This window comes from Phaenicophaeus curvirostris, chromosome 5 (genome assembly GCF_032191515.1).
Source record: "Phaenicophaeus curvirostris isolate KB17595 chromosome 5, BPBGC_Pcur_1.0, whole genome shotgun sequence".
NCBI lineage: Eukaryota > Metazoa > Chordata > Aves > Cuculiformes > Cuculidae > Phaenicophaeus > Phaenicophaeus curvirostris.
In genome coordinates, this window is record NC_091396.1 from 13,983,365 (window position 1) to 14,003,275 (window position 19,911).

General features: G+C 35.8%; 1 protein-coding gene across 1 annotated transcript; it reads right to left on the bottom strand.

Annotated features, from left to right (window-relative positions):
* Nucleotides 1-333: 333 nt before the first annotated feature.
* On the bottom strand, nucleotides 334-19,911 carry COPB1 (COPI coat complex subunit beta 1). Its single transcript, XM_069857628.1, has 22 exons — nucleotides 19,851-19,911; nucleotides 17,280-17,431; nucleotides 16,314-16,543; nucleotides 15,393-15,562; nucleotides 14,654-14,768; nucleotides 13,970-14,062; nucleotides 13,291-13,428; nucleotides 12,173-12,292; nucleotides 11,634-11,741; nucleotides 11,395-11,541; nucleotides 10,835-10,980; nucleotides 9,739-9,835; nucleotides 8,989-9,149; nucleotides 8,210-8,330; nucleotides 7,631-7,858; nucleotides 7,281-7,460; nucleotides 6,100-6,244; nucleotides 4,512-4,631; nucleotides 3,926-4,071; nucleotides 2,483-2,572; nucleotides 1,577-1,732; nucleotides 334-660 (listed from the first exon to the last, which is right to left on the bottom strand). The coding sequence occupies exons 2-22, from the start codon at nucleotides 17,368-17,370 to the stop codon at nucleotides 601-603; spliced, it is 2,862 nt and encodes a 953-aa protein (XP_069713729.1). The 5' UTR covers nucleotides 17,371-17,431; nucleotides 19,851-19,911; the 3' UTR covers nucleotides 334-600.

The window sequence follows — 19,911 nt, forward strand, 5'->3', positions numbered from 1 at the left end:
CTGGAAGGAACAGGTAATGAAATATTTATATGAATTTTTACAGTCTCTTTTCTGATATTACAAGCTCATCTGTGCCAAGTTATTACATTAATAAACCAACCATGTAAAACATACGGTCTTTGATTTAGATGTCAAACATATATACGCATAATGCCCTAGCTATGCTAGAGTACTTTAAGGGCCATCATAACACATTCACACAATTCAGGCCTAATTGTTACTGTAAACACTTGAGGTATTATACATTCCCACTTTCTTTGAGTATCAAAATACCCCTGCAAAATATTCAGTACTGATCAAATAATACAGTGTTTATAATTGACAGACAAACAGTACTGGCATAATGTGTTTATTGTACTGTGAGCATCAGTATACATCAGAGACAAAGAAAACAACTTCAAGGACAAAGAAAAAAAAAGATTTAAAATTTTGCTGAGAATTAATCATGGAGAGCCTATAAATTATTTGCTGGAATGCTTTCAGCTCAAAAGCTTGGCTTCTACAATTACAGAACATTGAAGAATATAAGACATTCTGCATCCCAAAAGCCACATACCTAAGGTTAAATTGTAAAAGACTTGAAAAGACAGTAGGTAAAATTTATAAACTTGTTTTCTTCTGAGACAGATTGATCTTATCTCCAAGACTCAGGGCCATTCCCTGTAAGGAAAACAAAGAAGATATGCATGACAGAAACTTAAAAATAACTTCTATCTATATTAAACTGGAAGTTTGATATACAGAAATCTATTAAATTAGTGTTGGGGAAATTAAAACTATTTCTAACTGTTCATTTATATACACTACAGTGCACACTTTCTTAACACTAGGTAAAGGCTATATCTATATAAATAATTAAAATAATGAAACTTAAATTGGAGCTAGCAACCGTGGATTCTGTTATTAATATCAAAGGCAGAAAAACCAATTGTACATGCTTTTTTAATGTTTAAAATGTTTTTATTGGTACACTTGCTGTTCTGTTAAAACAGTTCCAAATTTTGTACTTTTTTCAGTCAGGAGAAGGAAGTTCTAAAATCCAAACAGGCTCACAGGTGTACCTTTAAAAAATGATTGATTCTGGCAGACTTTGGGGTTTGTTTGTTTTCAAAAAAACCCTAGTTGAACAGCAATTATATGCATAAAATTTCCTTTTTACATGAAATTGAAATGTATAATTCAGTCGGAAACAGATCATGGAATCTTAAGGAGCATTTGCTCTTTATTTAAAAGCAAATCAAGTACACCGTCCTATATGCAATGCCATGGATAAAAGAAAAGAATCTTGGCCCAAAGGCCTATTTTATGATAATGCACTGGGAAAGATGATGTACAATGTGGTTTTAGGGTATGATTACACTTAACTAAAAGCCATTCTTTTATCAGAAAATGTGTATAAGATAATTTTTTAAAACTGAGGCTTAAATTTCTATATTCATCCTTCCTAAAAATTTTCCCATTTATGTTACAGTAAAAACTAACTTACATCTGAAAATCTGCAAGGTTTTTATATTGCTAAGTACTTCTTCTTAAAAATGACAAGGAGAAACAGTGCTCTAAATAGATGTCACGTTACCTGACTCTTTGCACGAATTCGTATGTGACCAGTGACAGGCGCTTCTGGTCCAAGATGAATCGGCTTTTCAATGCTGACATTCGCAAGTGCATCTTCTCCAAATATAGAACGTGCATAAAGATTGGCTGCCATAAAGCCACAATAACCAGAAAGGGCCTACAGAAAGCACATTTGAACTCTTCAGAAAGGCTAAAATCCTTCAAATACATTTTAATTCATCCTATGTACAGTTAGGAAGATCTCTACTTAATATTTAAATGTATTTCTTGGAATAAAACATTTTTGAAATGTGAGAATCATGCAATGGGAAAAAGTGATGGCCTTTTTCTAAAATTATTATTGAAAGATGCAATCTAAAATATTCATCAAAATATGGTAGGATGGCATTTTATGATCTGATTTAACAAACAACAAAGAAGCTAAACCCAGCAATAGCTGATACCTATATTGGTTGCTACATATATATTAGGTAATAGCTGCTATATATTTTGTATTTTGAAAGCAAATAGCTATTGTATATTATGCTTTACAACAAAAAGGTTAAATTGGCAAAAGAAAGGTAAATTTTGATAAAGGAGGAAGGAACCTGTACCTACTGAAAAAGAAACCTGTATGAAAACAGATGGTTCCATCAAATCTATATTACAACTTAGATACTATAAACTAAAACAGACATTCTGATTTTCTAGCTGGGCAAGCAATAGTTCATGTGATTCAGTGACAAAGAATTCTGATAACAGAACTTGCTTATACTCATTTCCATGCATTTACAAATTTACAAACTTTGAAGCATATGTAATATTTCATGTTATGAACAAGCGTCTCCTAATATTCATAACAAATACTAAACAAATCAAACAAAGCACAGGAACTAAGTGTCTAAAAGTCATCAAGCAAATAGCTCACCTTCTCTGGAGTCAGGCACTTCATATTGGTTGACTTCAGTATGTGCTGTAAATATTCATTTAAATCAATGATATTGGTATTCACTGTAACCTTCAAGAAGGGAAAAGAAAAGCAATTAGTTTAATCAGCATCTTAAACATTTATGAAACCATCTCTTCTTCAGAGTTCTATAAAGATTACCACCATGCATTTCCTAGAGGAACACCACACTCGGTAAAGCTGGCTCCAAATTGCATTATGCATAACATAATAAAAAGCCTTTACCTCCTGCCATCCACTAAAGAGTGGGAATTCCATGCTACAACCATGGTTTCTAAAACATATTAAGTGAATATGATACTCTGCTGAACATGCAGACTCTCCACAGCAAATAGCATACTTCTTGTCTGAATATAGTTTACACATTGTCAGTATGAGAAGAAAAAAGGGTATCTAGTCCAAAAACTTGCATTTAACCAACAATAAACACTGCTTTCATACTTCCCTTCTCACAAAGCTCTCTAGGCTGCACGGTTTCCCCATAATGAGATTTATAGGTCTTATTTAAACTGCCTTTTAATACATCTTCTAGGAGTATTTTACAAATTGCTAAGGCTTCACACATTATGGATTAAAACTTATTGCTTACAAGTTCCCTTGGAGAGAACTCAAGTGAATACATGTAAATAAATGTACCAAACAATGCTACAGTTTGCATAAAATACCTCCCATTCTGCTTTAATGCTTCTACTCTTTTCTTAAATTATGTTGCTCCAGTGCCTGATTATCTTCCTTAAACCCTTTAACATGTCTGTAACCAAACAGTTTGGGCATCCTCTAATATTAAGAGTATATACACCATTTTGTTGGATTAACTATATAGCATTCATAAATATTCTGTATGCTATCACTGTACTGCAAGGTAATAAAGTGAAAGATGTCCTTGTACATGTCGGGGGGTTGAACTAAATGATCTTTGAAAGGTCCCCTAGAACCTAAAACATTATGATTAAAAAAAAAAAAGTAAGTAACACAATTCCTAATTATTCTATGATTCTATGGTTGGACTCGATGATCCGGTGGGTCTCTTCCAACCTGGCTATTCTATGATTCTAACTGGAGAGGCAAACTGATTCTGCAGTCTCAGCAAAAACTTACACCTGTTGCTATCTCACCTTTGAGCTGAAATACACAGCAATCACCAAGCAATCTGGACACCTTCTGTACAGGAGTTTAAGGCTCAAATGCATGTACCTCTCTTGTAAGAAAACCAGTTATTGCACCACTAAGCTTGTGAAACAGGTAAAATAATAAGAGAACCAGTTACTAGAGACGAGCATCCAATGCGGATGCTGAATGAGGTTTATATCACAAGAGATAATGTAACCAGATGATATAGAAATAAGAAACAGAATTACACTTCATGAACAAGCCCAAATAATATACAAAATAAATAAAACTAACTTTGTTTTCCCATTCAAATTCTGCCCACATCTGTCTGAACTCTGCATCCGTACAAGAAGCAGGCTGGATGTAGTCCATGATGTCAATGTGAATATCACTGAGAACCACACAGTTTCTATCACTGGCTGCTCCAGAGACATCATACACTGCAATATAAAACACAAACCATCTTAATGTTTAAAATGTGAACGTGGACTAAATAAGAGTGCTCAGTTACCACTTCCAATTTAGCAACAGTCAGCACTTGCTCAATCTCACTGCTGACCTCTGTCCTCTTCAAGTGCTCTACCCAGTTGCCACGGAACTGAAAGTGTATTGGTCTCTTGGGCAAGGCGGCCTACCTCATTTCAAATTCAGAGACTGGGGTTCAAGGGTCATGCTGACAATCATTCTAAAGGTCGTATGTTCTACTATGGCTTTAAGTAAAAGCAATATGATTTTTTTTTTTAAATTATCACAAGATATTCATACACTGTAGACCATTCATTTCCTCTTCCAGGATGAGGCGTCTTAATTATTTTTGAGCTCATTAAGCATTAAGAAATGATAAACATTGTTAATTTTGCACACTGAGTTGTTTACTTACCAATATTACCAAAAATTATTCCATTTTCCGTTGAAGCGACTTTGACATTAGCTTTAATGTTTGCAAAATCATGTGGAGCAAGTGTCAGAGGAGATGGCTTCTCCACAAGTTTCAAGTCACCTGTATGGGAGACGCGGATGAGGGAATGGTAACAGTACACAATGAGATTAGCTTTTGGAACAATTTTTATTTTCTTGTCATTCAATTCTAATGTCTACAGAGTGGCACTAAATACTACCATAAAGGTGTTAGTTGATTTGGAGGTTTTTTTTTTGTTTGGTCAGGGTTTTTTTTACAGTTTGCTATCTGCAAGACAAAATAATGTACATTACATTAAAAATTTCAGTAAATATCTAAGTATATTCACCCAAACCCCAATGAAAATCCATACAAATACTGACTTAAATGGGGTTTGAACTGAGTCTTGTACTAAATTTTTAACAATCAGGAAATGGTTAATTCTATCTTGCGTTTTAATCACCAAAGATCATCATAGTGTCTAATCCGACAGCCAAGTATCTCAAAACCAAAGTTCAACGTCCAGTATTATACGTATGGAGCTATTTATAAACAGATGAAAGCATCACCTTGATTTTGAATTTAATTGCTCCAAAGAAATAGATGTATTTTTCTTATTCCTTTAGCAAGTAATTGTAAAAGACTATTTCTATCAAACTGTGCAGTCTGAGAACACAGCATGAACAGCATCAGCTCTACATGCAAGAGTGATGCATCAAGTCAGTTTTTGCAGTACATCTTAAGATACCGATTAGGAAATACAGAATTCCACTTTACTGAGCTGGTAAACGGAAAAGTATAACCTATTAGTTAATATATTAGTTTTATTTATCTCCACCATTATTCTGATCAAATGACTTACAACACATTAGAAGGTTATGTCCCTCCAGTCACATTTACATCAATTAGAAGTATTAACGTGCATTCTAGTTTGTTGTAGATATATTTCAACTCCCGACAGCTAAAATGGAAGATAACTAATAGGGAATCAGTTACTGTTCTCAGATTATCTGCCATCTCCCCTAAAAGAAGTTGATGAAACCTCAATATTCTTCAAACAGCCTTCAAACAGCTGTTGGTACAGGGAATAGTTTCAGCTGAGTAAATGCTATATTTAAGTAGTTCAGGCTGAGTGCAACAACCACCTAGGACAGATGGCTTTCTGTTGCCTGACATTTACTCCATACAAGTTTGGATTCTGTCTTCTTGATCTATGGTAACAGCGTAATGGAGAATAAGTATATAAAAAAACGCTGTCCATATTTCAGGAAAAAGCGAGAAGGGGAAATGGAATGCTATTTTTCTAGTAAAGAATACATGGAAGCTCAAAATCTGACTACAGTTTATATCATCAAATAGTAGTGTCAGCGCCAATAGATACATCTCTTCCACCTTTTGGAAGAGAACTGTATTTTTAAAGGCATTCAGAAGCATACTTTCAAAGTGTCAACTAGCTAGCATAATTTTTTAAGTATTTAGAAGTGTTTCAGGAACTCCTTACAACTGCGTGCCAATGCCCAGCACCTCACTGATCCCACACAGTTGCCATGTTTCCACCAGGACAGCTTACCCAGCGTAGCAAGTTCCAGCGTGCAGTTCTGCAGCGTGTCACTGGTCTGGTTGACCACCAGCACATCCAACACAATGTCATACTGATTGACATGGACATAGGCTTCTGCATAGACGGGGTCTGAGAAACCTGTCAGTTGAGTAACCTGTGAAAGAAAAGAATTTAATATATTTTTCTTCTCATAAACCGGTTTAAAAAGTGGAATCCTGTCACACAATGACAAAACTAAGAACAGAGTACAACTAAATGCATTACTCTCAAATACGAACCTCTAAATCAAGCAGGTGTGCAAAGAGCTTTTAATTTCACAGAACTAACTTCCTAGTGAGAAAAAAGGAGCAAAAAAATAAACAGAAAATTGGAAAAAAATCCGCTGCAAAGAATCACCACAAGTTTTATTTATAAAGTAGTATTTACAGAAGTTGTGGTGTTTAGGAAATCTAAAGTTCACACATAAATCTTCCAAAATAAACAGATTTAATTGATTTATAGCTAAACACAGTGATTGTCCACTCATACAAATAAATTTAACTGCATCCTTCCTTCATGTGTCCTCTAGTGTATACACTACAGTTATAAAACCTTCCCAGATTAAATGTATTCTGTACAGAACTCATGCAAGTTCCATTTATTCTGAGAAATATCAGGACAAAGAAATGTTGACTTAAAATAACTTTACACAGGAAAAAGAATTCATCCAGACTTTTGAAGTCTAGATTTCTAACTGTAATTAATGAATGAATCAAGTGATTTTTTTCTCTTTGGACCAGCAGGTAAAAAAGGTATAAGGAGTGAAACAAGGATACACTGCTCGTGGGAACAGGACACAGCAGCCAAAGTCAGAATGAGGTTCTTAATCATTTGCGACATCCCTGCTCTCTTCCCTGTGAACCTTACTGGGGTCTTCAGACCAGCAAAGAATTTTAATTTTAACTCCACATCCCACCAGCTCTGCAGTATCTAAGTCTCCTCCTAATTCTTCACCTCCCACATGGAGAAGGTAACACAACTTCAAGCACAAAGACTTTTGTCTTTCTCCCGATCCTAACTGGGAAATATCTGGTTCTTTCTAATCAACCAGCACAGCATTGTTCGTCAGTTCCAGTTTGTGATTCCCAAAGCTGATGCTGTGCATAAACAGCACAAAGTTTATATAATTAAAACACTGACTGACACACTACCTTGTTAAGTTTGGATGCAAGAGGATCAGCAGCCTCTTTCCTCTGTGTGTTTCCCATTGCTGCAAGAAGGCTAAGCTGGAACTGGTCTTCTTTTGAGCTCATTTCATTTTTAGCAGTAAGCTGCATGAAGGAGATGGGATCATCTGGCTGAACCGTGACATTCCTTTTCTCTGATTCTTTCTGCAAGGAAAGAAATATTCAGCATTTCACAATGAATTCCATTCCTTAGTGCACAGACACACTCAAATTATGGCTGACATAGTCAATTGGTTACGTTTCTGGGACCTGCCTGAATGTGAAAATCTGCAAAAAATTCCAGGTGTTCATGCTAACACACTTTAATAGCTCACCTTCTGGGAAAGTTTCTCCTCTTCTAGCTTGGCTGACAGCATATGAGAGAGGGACTGCCTGCATTCTTTGTTGAAAATATCATTCATGAGAGGAGAACATTCTGATAAAACTTTCAGACACAAGGAAATACGATCCACATCATCATCCGTAATTGGCTTCTTAGGAAGAGAGGACTTTCCCAAATGGAGAATAGTGGCCATTAGCAGCATAGCTTCAGCAATAAAGGACTGAGGAGGAAAATGAAAGGGAATAGCAGAGGTTATTGCATTTTACAAAGCTTTACAGAAATTTTTATTTGTGATTTATTTATCAAAAGGTGCACATTAATCAAATGAAAAGAAGTCTGAACAGATTACTTGTTTTTTTAGTACTTGTTATCTGACAACTAAGTAGCATAATTTAGAGACTATCTATTTAGAGCGGCTGGAAAGCAGTAGGCCCTGTTTGTGACCCAAATAATCCAATTACATAACTGGCACTTCACTTTGGACTAAAACCACTTTGCATCTATTTAAAAGAAAAGAAGCAACAATGAGCTATTCTTTGCAACTGCAGTGAAAACACAATAGATGACTTACATTTTGTTTCTTCTTTTCCTGAACTAGTGACACATATCGTAAAGCAATCTTAGTTAAAGTTGTAGCAAGGGAAGCTGCGACAAAGAAATCACCATCAAGCAGGAATCCTCGTAACGGAGGTCTGCAAAGACAGGTGATAATCAGAAAACTAGTTTTGGATGATGCTCTTTAGACTACTTATCTTCATACCTTAACCTCCACACTGCACAAACAAAACAAAAGTCTCAGAAGTCTCTTTTTTTTTTCCCACTAGTAGTTTCCCAGATATAGATATACAAGTCTCACAGCCATTTCCACACAGGGAGTGAAGTGAAAAATGTAATCTATAATAATTTCATTGTAGCTCTTGAGATGATAATGACTAGTCAAGAGGGAGTAGTCCATCTGCAGTAATTGAGGAAATAAATCAATTGTTTTAGCTACCAATGAAATAAAATATAGCAGGTATTAAATAGCTCAAGGTGATATTAAGAAAAAAATGTTTTAATTGAAAGACAACATCCCTGTATCCATTAAAATTGTCAAGGGACTCATATAGAAAGAATCAACTAGAATTTAGGATAATAATCCTAATTAACACCATAATTAATGATGTCCTTTTTGATACAGAGTAAGCTCTGATTACAAATCCTAAGCAACTTCCTATTGGATCCCATCTACTTGGAATAAAACCTTAAAACAGGAAATAACTTCACCCCTTGAACCCTGCATGAGAGAAAGTACCACTTAAAAAGAAAATTAACCATATCACTCCTTGTCTAGTATGAAATCTTAAATACCTGTCTTCTTCCTTTTTGGCAGGTCGGGAACTACTGAGAGCACTCTGTGTTGCGTAAGTGCCCATCTCTGTCACCAATTTTTGAGCTGGACCTACAGGCACCTCTTCTTCAGGTTTTAGCTCACCAGTTTCTTTCTTGATTTCAGATTCTACTATTGGGATCTGGAAACAAATAGGAAACAACTGTTACAATTAATATTAAAAAAAAAAGGGGTTTTTTTTCCTGCAGAAGGTTTTAATAAAAATTATGTGCATTATTAAAGTTTTTATGTCTGAAAGGTCAGTTACAGTGCAACAGTTTTGAAAGAATTCGAAGAGATAAGCAGACATTGAAATATACACAGAAGCCTCCTACCCATGCATAGAGCTCACATTGGACAGATTGTCTTATGCCCTTCTCAGAATAATCCAGACTTAAAGCACTCTGCCTTTGTTAGTGGATATAATTAAATCATATCTTAAAGTTGATCATAATTTTCCGATATAAGGAATTTCTCATTTCCCCTCTTAACAGGTATCACTTATTCTTAGTATATGCTAGTTTCAGGTATGCTACTTAAAAAAATTAGTAACGAATTCAAAAGTCTGTTTTTTACTTTAGATTTTTTTTGTGCACACGCCATTATATATCAGAAGTGCCGAAAACCCTGCTGCACCTTACTCAATTTTTTAAAAATATCTTTTTCTTAGAAAACACACTACATAACAGTAAGTAAAATCTCAAAGAGCTAGCCCAACAAAGCAAACACACCTCTCCAAGGGATCTGCGAACTTCTGTCATTACACTTTGTATATCTTCCTTTGTGCTGCAATATTCTCCAAGGATCCATAATGCTCCTCGATAAATTCTAAGATAAGAACAGTAATTTAAGTCATCCTTTCATGATTTACTCAAACCACATCAAGGGAAGTGATTTATGGTCAAGTGGTGAAAACCAGCCTTGACAAATTCAAGAGGACACAACTGACAGAAAGCAAGTTTGATCAAGAACAATCATCCTTTCAGCCTTTGAAAACTACTGAACATGTATATCAAATGAGATATATTCTCTGCCTTAAATTTATACTCATCTGTGCGAATCTTGATACTGACTAAATTAAATTTCATTATTATCACAATGAAGTAACTCTCTGTACATGAATAAAGCCAGCTGTAATTTCTCCATTTAACTAAGACAAACTAGCTTTTCTTTCATCCAGGAGAAAATGAAAAACCAAGAACATGAATGAACATTAGGGAGAAAAAACAGCAAAACTTCAGTGACTTTCTTCCTACTTAACAGGATGATGACAGAGACAGGATTCAGATTCCTGTGTGTTGGAAGAATGGCAGATTGGAGACTTGAAACAAAGTTCTCATATGACTTAATCTTTGGAGATCCATCAGAAAACCAAGTTTCTAGAGCCTCAAGAGGTACTAAAGCAGCTTTGCAGATTGTAAAGCCCTGGGTCTTCTAATTGATGTACAGTATTTCCAGTTGCCTACAAGTGTAAATTCCTGCTACAATAATCTCTTAGTAACTGTTTTAACAAGCAAATTGCTTTAGAGCTGGCCTTCATCAACAATGCTACCCTCTAGCAAGTGGAAATACAATTACCCATTGCATCATAAAAATGAAATTTGAATTTATTTTCTTCATTCAACATGCACTCAATGTATCTTTTGTACAAGTAGGCAAGAAGGAAGCTGTACCTAGAAATCACTGACCCCCAGATCACCTCAACTTCAGTTATTTTTGTGTGAGGGTTTGTAAAGATTTTGGTACATATTTAATGGCAATATATATTCTATGCAAGTGAGCAACAGAGTGCTCCAATATCTGTTTGCTATCATAATTTGGACTCACTTGACAGATTTAATAGCATGAAAAACTTCAAGCATCTTCTCAACAATGAGAGGTCTGAGGTTATCAAATCGCTGGATTGCTTCCCGTACAAACTCCAAGACATCAGCAGCTGCTGCTTCATTGTTGTCACTAAGGAACTCCATCAGCTAGCACAAAAGAGTGAACGTGAGCACAAATCGCAGCACAGCTAAGTTTGTACAATAGTATTTTCATTCTACATTCAGAAAAATAAAACTACATATAGATCTCCTGTTAAACAAAGCTGAAGTCAAGCAACCTAGAGTATATTCCAATCAATTACCAAATATCATAATAGCGAAATTATTGCACTTTTAAGTAAAGCTACTCTTTAGCTTGTGTTCTTCAAAAAATATCTAAAAATGAAGTATCAGAAGATAAATGACCACAGCATCAGAAGTCCTATATTTCTTTAGAGATTATAAATAGTATTATTGCTTTGTGTGTGACAACAATTAGAAACACCTCAGCTTCAGTTATTCTCTACATTTTGGGTATAGCTAGAATATATTTAATGACAATATAATTAAACATTTGCATACCACTGGAATAACGTTCGCAGCCATATCCGGAAACCGAACACTACAGGAATGCAATGTTCGAACAAGCAGCTGCCTATACTTGTCTGTATCTTCATGCTCTGTCACATTATTAGTTTTAATGACTTCCTTCTTCAGAACAATCACAAGCTGCAGAAAAGATCAAATAAAATTGAAGAAAGTCCATATTTTTCCAAAAAATAAAAAGCAGGGTAATGAAACAAAAGTGATACATATTTTACCTCCTCCACATTTCTTGAAGAAACAAGATCCAGGGCTAGTTGAAGGGTCTTTTTGCGCACTTCTAAATCTGGGGTACTCAACACTCTGAGGATATCCATAACTAGATCCTGAAATAATAAGTTAACTATTTTGTTGCTTTAAATGACTCCTTCCACACACCATTCTAATTTTCAGTCCTCAATGATTTTCAGAGACTTTCTGGATACATAACGTATCAGATAATGACAAATAAGCAAGATATCCTAAGCGTTAGGAACTTCACAGCATTCCTTTACTACATTCCATATTTACATAAAAGTCTACAGTGCAAGTTACATCATTAAGTCTCACAATGTAGTCAGCATTTGCCATTTTTTATTCTTATAGAGACAATAAAAGCAGCAATTCATAAACATAAAAGTCCATCCAATATGTTCTTAGTAAAACAGAAGATTTGAACTTCAGAAGAAAATCTTTCCATACATCACAACAACCCAAACTTTCATTTAGGGAAGAAATGCCTTCAATAAGATTGAAGGAAAAGAGACAGATCACATACCTGTAACACTCGTTCATGGGAGGGATGTTCCTTTAATTCAATCAATCGATCCAAAACAATAAGCTTCACATTATTATCACTTTCTTTAATAATCAAATCTATGTAGCATTGGGCAGCTGCCTAAAAGTAGAAGGATCAAAACCACTTTGTAAGTAACAATGAGGAGAAAGTGGCAACTTTCTAAGAGAAATTCAGGAGAAGACACCTTCTACATTACTATTAAAGCAACTGTTCAAAGAGTTGGCACAGAAATAGACCCAGGAACAGCCTTTAAAATTCTATGGTCCACTCTAAACATCAATTGCACCACCACCGCTTTACAACAATTACATAGGATGGATCACAATACACAGAGTTTATTTCAAATTCAAAGAAAGTCACAGATACATTTCTTGGCGTGCTTTGGGTCAGCTCTTAAGTACACAACAGAGCATCAAAACTGACTTAAAATAGTTGCCAGCATTAGCCTATCTAGGTATGGTTTTAATGACAGCTTCTACGTACAATACTCCCACTCAACAGAAACGATGACATTTAAGAAAAATGTTTGAATTAATATTCTGCTGATCTTTTGAAACTACTAGTTGCATTGGTTCTGTTCTAAATCTAAACTTGCATATTCTATTTTTGAAATTTTCATGAAAGTTCAAAATGTCTGTGTGTCTCTCAAATAATCAGCTGAACAAACATTAATCTAGGGACCCGGGGTGAAATCATTACCAATGTAAACCTTCTTTGCTTTATGTTTCCACCCAAGCCTGAAAAGAGTAAAGTTTATTAATAAAGAAAGTCATTCAGCCTCTGCAAATCTTCAGCTTTACTCTGCTTTGCTAAGTATGTCAAGACTCCAGGTTGGTAACAACTATTGTACAACAGTTGACAGAGTATTCAAGATTGTCTCCTACCAAGGTGACATGAAGTCCACTAGCTGCAGGTTTGCAAAACAGAGTCTCAAGTCGGATTTTGAGACTAATTTTAAGAGACAGTGTTTCACAAGTGAAGGGTTAAACATTCCATATAACTAAAGCCTTTACTCTTTCAAGTACCAACTACAGCATACAGTATTCGTTCCACAGCACTAAAGGCTACTGAAACATCTGAAAACATCACTTTTATACCTTGATTGCTGTTGGTGCACTGGAGAGTGTAACTAGAGTACCTGCAGCTTCATACTTCACTGCAGGGCTCGATGACTGCAGTAAGTTGTAGATGCAGCGAATGAAACGAGCTCTCTCTGATGGATTCGCATGACAGACCTAAATAAGAACAACAATGCACAGTTCGCACATAAAGAAGAAAGAAAATAGCAATCATGTAGCTTAACTACTCCATTATCTTACAACAAGAAGAAAATTAGGCAAAAATTAACAATCTTTTCTGGGAATAAAAAGTGTCATTCACAGTTGTAAAAATCTAATTACAGAAGCTATTAAAAAGCTATTATTGACAATTCTATATGCAATGCTACAAGGCCTTAAAACCTCAGATCAAAAGGAAGGGCATAGCCTTTACTAGCTTCTGTAACAGATTGCCTGCTCTTTCCATGAAGAACAGTCTGCTAATACACAGTCCATATCACAGCAAATCAGGTGAGACATACTGTTCTATACTATGCACGCTTGAGCAATTTATTATTTCAAGACATAAATCTTACTCAGCTCTACTTAACAAGGACATGTTCCTGACACGGACTAAAAGCTAACTATAATGCCTTTTCCAGCAATATTCTATCCCTTTTTAAAAGCAGTCTAATATAATCTAACATGTACATTTTGTGCCACAACATTTCCCTTTTACCTTATAAATTAGTTCAACAATAACCAACTGCAGTATGTCACCAAATGTCTGGACCTGGTCAATACAGGTACTCAAATAATCCAAAGCTCGATCCTATACAAATAAAACATAAATTATTCTAAATTATTCTTAGTTCACTCAGTCAGTTATATCTTAGATCAAAACACATTTTAAAAAATCAAAACACAAACAGCGTATATTCAACCCTCCAATTTGAAATTTAAAACAAGCTATGAAAACATTGTAAACCTGAAAAGCAAATTGATCCATTCTGTCTACAGATGGCAAAAAAAAAAAAATAATGGTAATTAGGCACAAAAGGCAATTGCCCATAGAGCAAATAATCCAAAAAGCTGAATAGAAATTGCTATTTATTTCTCATGTAACTACAAAAGCTACAAAACAGTAGACGACAGGGCACTTCTCAGCCTGGTTAAGTTCACTTCGCAAAACTAATTACAGTTTTCAGCATCAATATATGCCTTCATCAAATACAATAATTCTCCCTTAAAATGAAGCCATCACTGAAGACCTAATTTAACTTTTCCAGTTACCAAACATTTCACAGTACTATATGTGTTTCTAACAAATATAAATAGTTTATGCTACCAACAAACAACTGGCAGCTACCTAGCCCCTTTTCAAGTACTGAAAGCAAATGAATGCGAGGACAAGCATCCTTACCTGATCTGCATGAATAAGCATCATAAATGCATTTCTTTTGCAGCTTGCATCTTTCTCATTTACCAAGAAGTCATGGATCAATTCAGGAGCATCAGGTATAAGATGTTCAAAATTTCTTTTAAAAAAAAACACAATTAAAAGAACTTCTGTTAAGGAACAGAAACTAAGGTGTAAGGGCACATCCTCAACACAAACATTTACAAAAAATTCAAAAATAAAAAAACGATGACACATAGCTTCTCTATAGCTATTTGAAATTGTGAAGAGTCAAGAGGCTTTAAAAATCGTGTTATCACAACAGCTACGACATTACCCCATCAGTGATTTCTGTTTAATACTGACATTCAGGCACACTATTCAGGCAACAACTGCAATAATGTTTGGTATATAACTGCAGTACATGAAGAATGTTGCACTTCAAATAAACTTATATATGCATATTCCTGCAAGGATTCTTCTACATTTATGGTTGTGGACAAAGATTACTATTAATAATGTTTAGATCATTAAGAAAGGTATTTGCTCATACAAATTAACCTGCACCATAAGGACTCCAGTCATATTTGAGAAAGTAGCAGCAGTAGGTTTTGCTTTTCCAAAGAAATCCATTAGGCAGAGCAGAAAAAGCAAACAAACAAAACCCCAAACACCACATCAGTGACTGACTAATGTTTTTGAGATCTCCAAAACTACCCAGATCACTAAAGCTAGCTAACTTTAAATAGTTTCTAGCATTTACCTATAAATTGTGTAAATTGCAAGAACTGCATTTCTGCGCACATAGCTGTGACGATGTTCTAGACATGCACGAATGGCTGGCATCAAAGGTTCCAACAGTTCTGCTTCTTTCAGCTTACACAGAAAACGGAGAGTAGAGCCTCGGATAAATTCATTTGGGTGCTGCAGATCCTAAAATCAACAAGAAACATATTCGAACTGCCAGATTTTTCAGTCTAACTGTTAAGCTAAGACAAACACACTAGCTAGTGTTCTCCCACACCAAGACTTCTAAAGGTACAAGTTCCCAACATCCACGACACCACCTCACTGTGCTCTAAGGAAATGCCTCATGAAATACCAGTGTTTTAAGAACATGTATTTCTGTGCAGCAAAACTTAGAGTGCCTGACTGATTTTTTTCCTGTATTGGATGTGTTTCTTCTGATTACTAGGGCTGTGAAAGCTGGATGCCTGTGGGCATTCCTGCGCACTGGATACAAACCTCTAGTGTGTATTGGTTCATCTGCTTCCCATCCATTCCCAAAGAAGCTGAAGGACCTTATTATCTTTGTGAAGCAGCGTTCCAAACACACCATGATGAAGATATTCCAAAAATAGTGTCCTCCTACATACCATGGCTTGTCCCAAGACACTATGAAGATGGCAATTAGGTCACTCCTCATATTCAAGGTTCGCTGACTTGGAAATGAAAAGTACTATATTCTTGTTAAGTTGTAACAGTAAAAGAACACAGAAAAAAACCTTGGTAGTAGGTCTGCTGGTTATCTACAATTATCCAGTTCTGAAGCACTGAGACAAAACTGTTAGGAAGGAAATGCCTAGCATAAGCCATTTTTATACACATATTAAATAACACAAAACTACACTTTCTGTGAGGACCCAATATCAGAACATAAGCAACGTAACAAATAATGGGCTACCTTTCTGTATGCATCGCATACAAGGATCATTTCTTGCAAAAGCCTGCCATCTGGAGTGGTCTTTGGCACTATCTCCCAAAAGACAAGCAGCAGCTTTTTGATGGTATGATCTTGGAGAGGCAGTACAAAACGTATAATGGTCATCAGAAGCCCAGGTAGTTTTTCACCATTCAGAATCATAATGATCACTTTTTTCAAGGCCTCTGTCTTCAACTTGACATCTCCTTTTTCTAGAGAGAGTAGAAGAATCAAGGAAAAAAAAAAAATCACAGTAATTAGGAAATCAGGTAAGGTAACTCATAGCAGTTAGTTTAACAAGAATACTGATTTTCAATGTTAGAAGATACAACCCTCCTTGGAAGGAGCACAATACAGAATATCAATAAAATTCACACCCTTATTTCTACTACAAGGATAAAGAGGAAGAAAGTGATATTTAAAGAATAAGCATGGAGTTTAGACTTAATTCTAGGATCAACATATTGGAATTAATGGAGTTTAACAAATCCCACAGCTGTTTCAATGCTTAAATTTAACAGACTTTTATAACAGGATACAACAATGCAGTCTGTTGTTATACGAATACTAAATAGTAACACCACCATTTCTGCCAGCAAGATGCAGTAGTGCATCCAACAAGCGATAAGACAACTTGTTGCTTATCATTGCATTACATAAATATGTCCGAGCCCAGAAAGGTATTACTTCAAACAGAAATACAGAAACAGATTTCAAATTTTGGCACAGACTGAGTGGGGAAAAAAACTCAAAACACACAAAGTTTCCCAAAACACAGCAAGCGGGGGAACATACACATTTCAAAAATCAACAGAACAAAATAAATATCCAATTGACCTTCTTTGAGTTTATAAAATGTAAACAATATTCTAAGAAAGATAAAATAAGAGACTGCAAGAATAATTCAGGTAAGATGGAGCGTCCTTCACATCATCATCCATTACTTGCCTAGGTCATTTTTCAAGCTGATTTCAGAGGGTGGTTCTGAATCCATTGGAACGTTAATTAACGTGTAACACACATTCTCTGCAGCCGTCATGGTTCTTTGTTATAGAAGTTTTTTCAATGGAAAAATTATTTTGACAAAAATATCAGACGACCTAAAAAAAAAAAACAAACAAAAGAAAGCAAACAAAGCTATCTCAAAGTTGACAAATTTTATTAACAAACAAATAAAAAATGTTTTTGCAACTGACTTAATGATTTGAAGGGGCTGCTGGGTTTCCTGAGAGGCCACATATAAAAGCCTTCTCAATGTTCTGTTAGGCTACAACATTCCTGTTAGAACCAGACAAGGAACAAGAAACTTCCCAAAGACAAAAAAAGTAAATTAAAGAAACCTTCCCAATCCTTAGGCACAGTCAGAGATAACAGAAGTGTATAGGCAGGTGAACAGATGCAGTAGCTTTTTCCTCGTCTCCTCATGCCCTGATCCTGGCTTTATATTCCTGCTACCTTCCCAGCAGCATTGTGCACCTCCAGGTGAACTGACCCAAGCTGCAAAATCAGCTGGAAAATATCACAGAAAAAAAAAAGGGGGGGGGAAGTTTTTGACTTGCTTAATGTGTTTTATCAGCCTATGAAGGAACCTTTGAAGATGAGCATGAGATCAAACAGAGCAGAAACCAAGGATGGGAGAAAAGACAACACAGGGGAGAGGGAAGTAGGACTGCCCTTTCACATGCCCAGGATCCTCAGACCAGCTCAACTCTGCTGTCAAACTGCTCTACTAGACACCTGTGAGAAAAGTGCCTTAATGGTAAAAACAACGTTACATCTATCAAAGTTGCTTTGTAGCTAACAGTTCAGATAACAAAAATAACAATTAAGCTCAATTCTCATTCTTATGTTTGTTTCTTCCTTACATAATAAACCAGATTTTTTATTTGATTTCTTAAGTAATGAAACATGCTCAAGTTTGAGCTTGCTCAGTTGACACTATGGCACCAGACTGACAAGCACAGTAAAGAAAATTGTTACTTTTTACTAAATGAGCAATTTTGTGTGTTCTACGGAAAAGGTGTCAAAAAATACATAAAAATTACTTTCTCTGTGCTTTTATTGCTATTAGTTTTCTTGAAGTCTTAGACCAAGTAACAAACCATTAAAACAAGAAAGATGGCTTTTTACATTATGATACTACACATTAGTCAAATATTGTGTAAAAACACACACTTGTTTTATCTAATTATGATTACTAATAATAGAGCCAACAGAACCAAACAAAATGATCCCCAAAAGTCATGATTTACATAAAAGATAAAAACACTAAACTCTTCGACTCCATGCTATGCTTTCACTGCAGATCAGTTTTCTAAGTTTTAAGTCCTTTTAAGACCTTTAGATCCTCCAAGCTCCAAAGCTTTCAGTAACATGCCGGTTTAAAAAGTTCTTGTCAGAGGACACCAGCTCCTACCACACATCACCTCTTCTATCTGTGCAGACAACTTTTGAGATGCAAATGCTGAAAACTCTACATTATTTTTGAAGCAGTAAAGAAACCAAACAAAATCCAAGAGCTCAGAAAACACCTATTCCCAGTCTGGGTAAAAGCACCATCCCAAATACAGTTCTGACGAAAGATGAGGGAAGGTGGGACATGGAGGTGCGGCGTTTGAGTGAACAGCTGAGATGCAACACAAACTGCTACCGGGTTCAAAGTCCCTTTTCTCATCAGACACCTGGAGAACCTCAGGCTGAACAGTAAGCAGGTGGTTGTGCTAACTTGGGCTGCAGCCTCTTCTGACACAAGAAAGTAACACAATTAAAACAGTACTACAAGTACTACTACAAAAAAACCCAAAACAATTTCCATACAGTTTTTTAAAAAAAAAAACAACTTTTCCAGTTACGAATTCTATATTTTTCAGAACTAGATCAACTCATCACTTACAAATATCTACATAAATAACTCCTGCTCATTTTTAGAAATACAACTGTTTTCTTGCCTCAGTAGCAGCTTTTTATACACTTTTTACATACTTTTACACGGAACTCCTGCCTCAAACCCTGCACCTAGCACGTGCATCTCCAATAACTAACTACTCAGACTGTAAAGTAAATCTGTGCAAAAAGACAACCAGGTACCTTTGCTCATACAAAGATCTGAACTTCAGAATTTCTCAAAAATCACAGCCAAACAGGCCTTTGAAACATGAAAATAGCTATAAATAAACTGAAAGGAGTAGATTTAGGAGAAATTTTTTCACAATGAGGGCGGTGAGACACTGGCACAGGTTGCCCAGGGAAGGTGCGGCTGCCCCATCCCTGGAGGTGTTCAAGGCCAGGTTGGACGGGGCCTTGGGCAGCAGGGAGTGGAACTAGATGATCTTTAAAGTCCCTTCCAACCCAAACTATTCTAGGATTCTATGAAAACGTGCAGTGTACTTTAAGCTGTGAAAAGCAGCAGCAAAAAACAACTCTCCTAAAAAGCAAAGCTGAGAGGCTTGGCAGGGAGAAGCACTGCCAAGGGTCCTTCACTACAAAGCACCAAGCTTTAAAACCAGAGCCGGATCTTACCGAGAATCCCACAGAGGAGCAGGCGCCACGCTGCTGCTTCAGCAGTAAAATTTCCCACGAC

Coding starts and splice junctions, on each gene's coding strand:
- COPB1 (XM_069857628.1), bottom strand. CDS start 17,370: ATGACGGCTGCAGAGAATGTGTGTTACACGTTAATTAACGTTCCAATG. Junction 7,461..7,630: donor AGGAGAAACTTTCCCAGAAG/GTGAGCTATTAA, acceptor CTTTCCTTGCAG/AAAGAATCAGAGAAAAGGAA. Junction 4,632..6,099: donor GCTGGAACTTGCTACGCTGG/GTAAGCTGTCCT, acceptor TCTCCCATACAG/GTGACTTGAAACTTGTGGAG.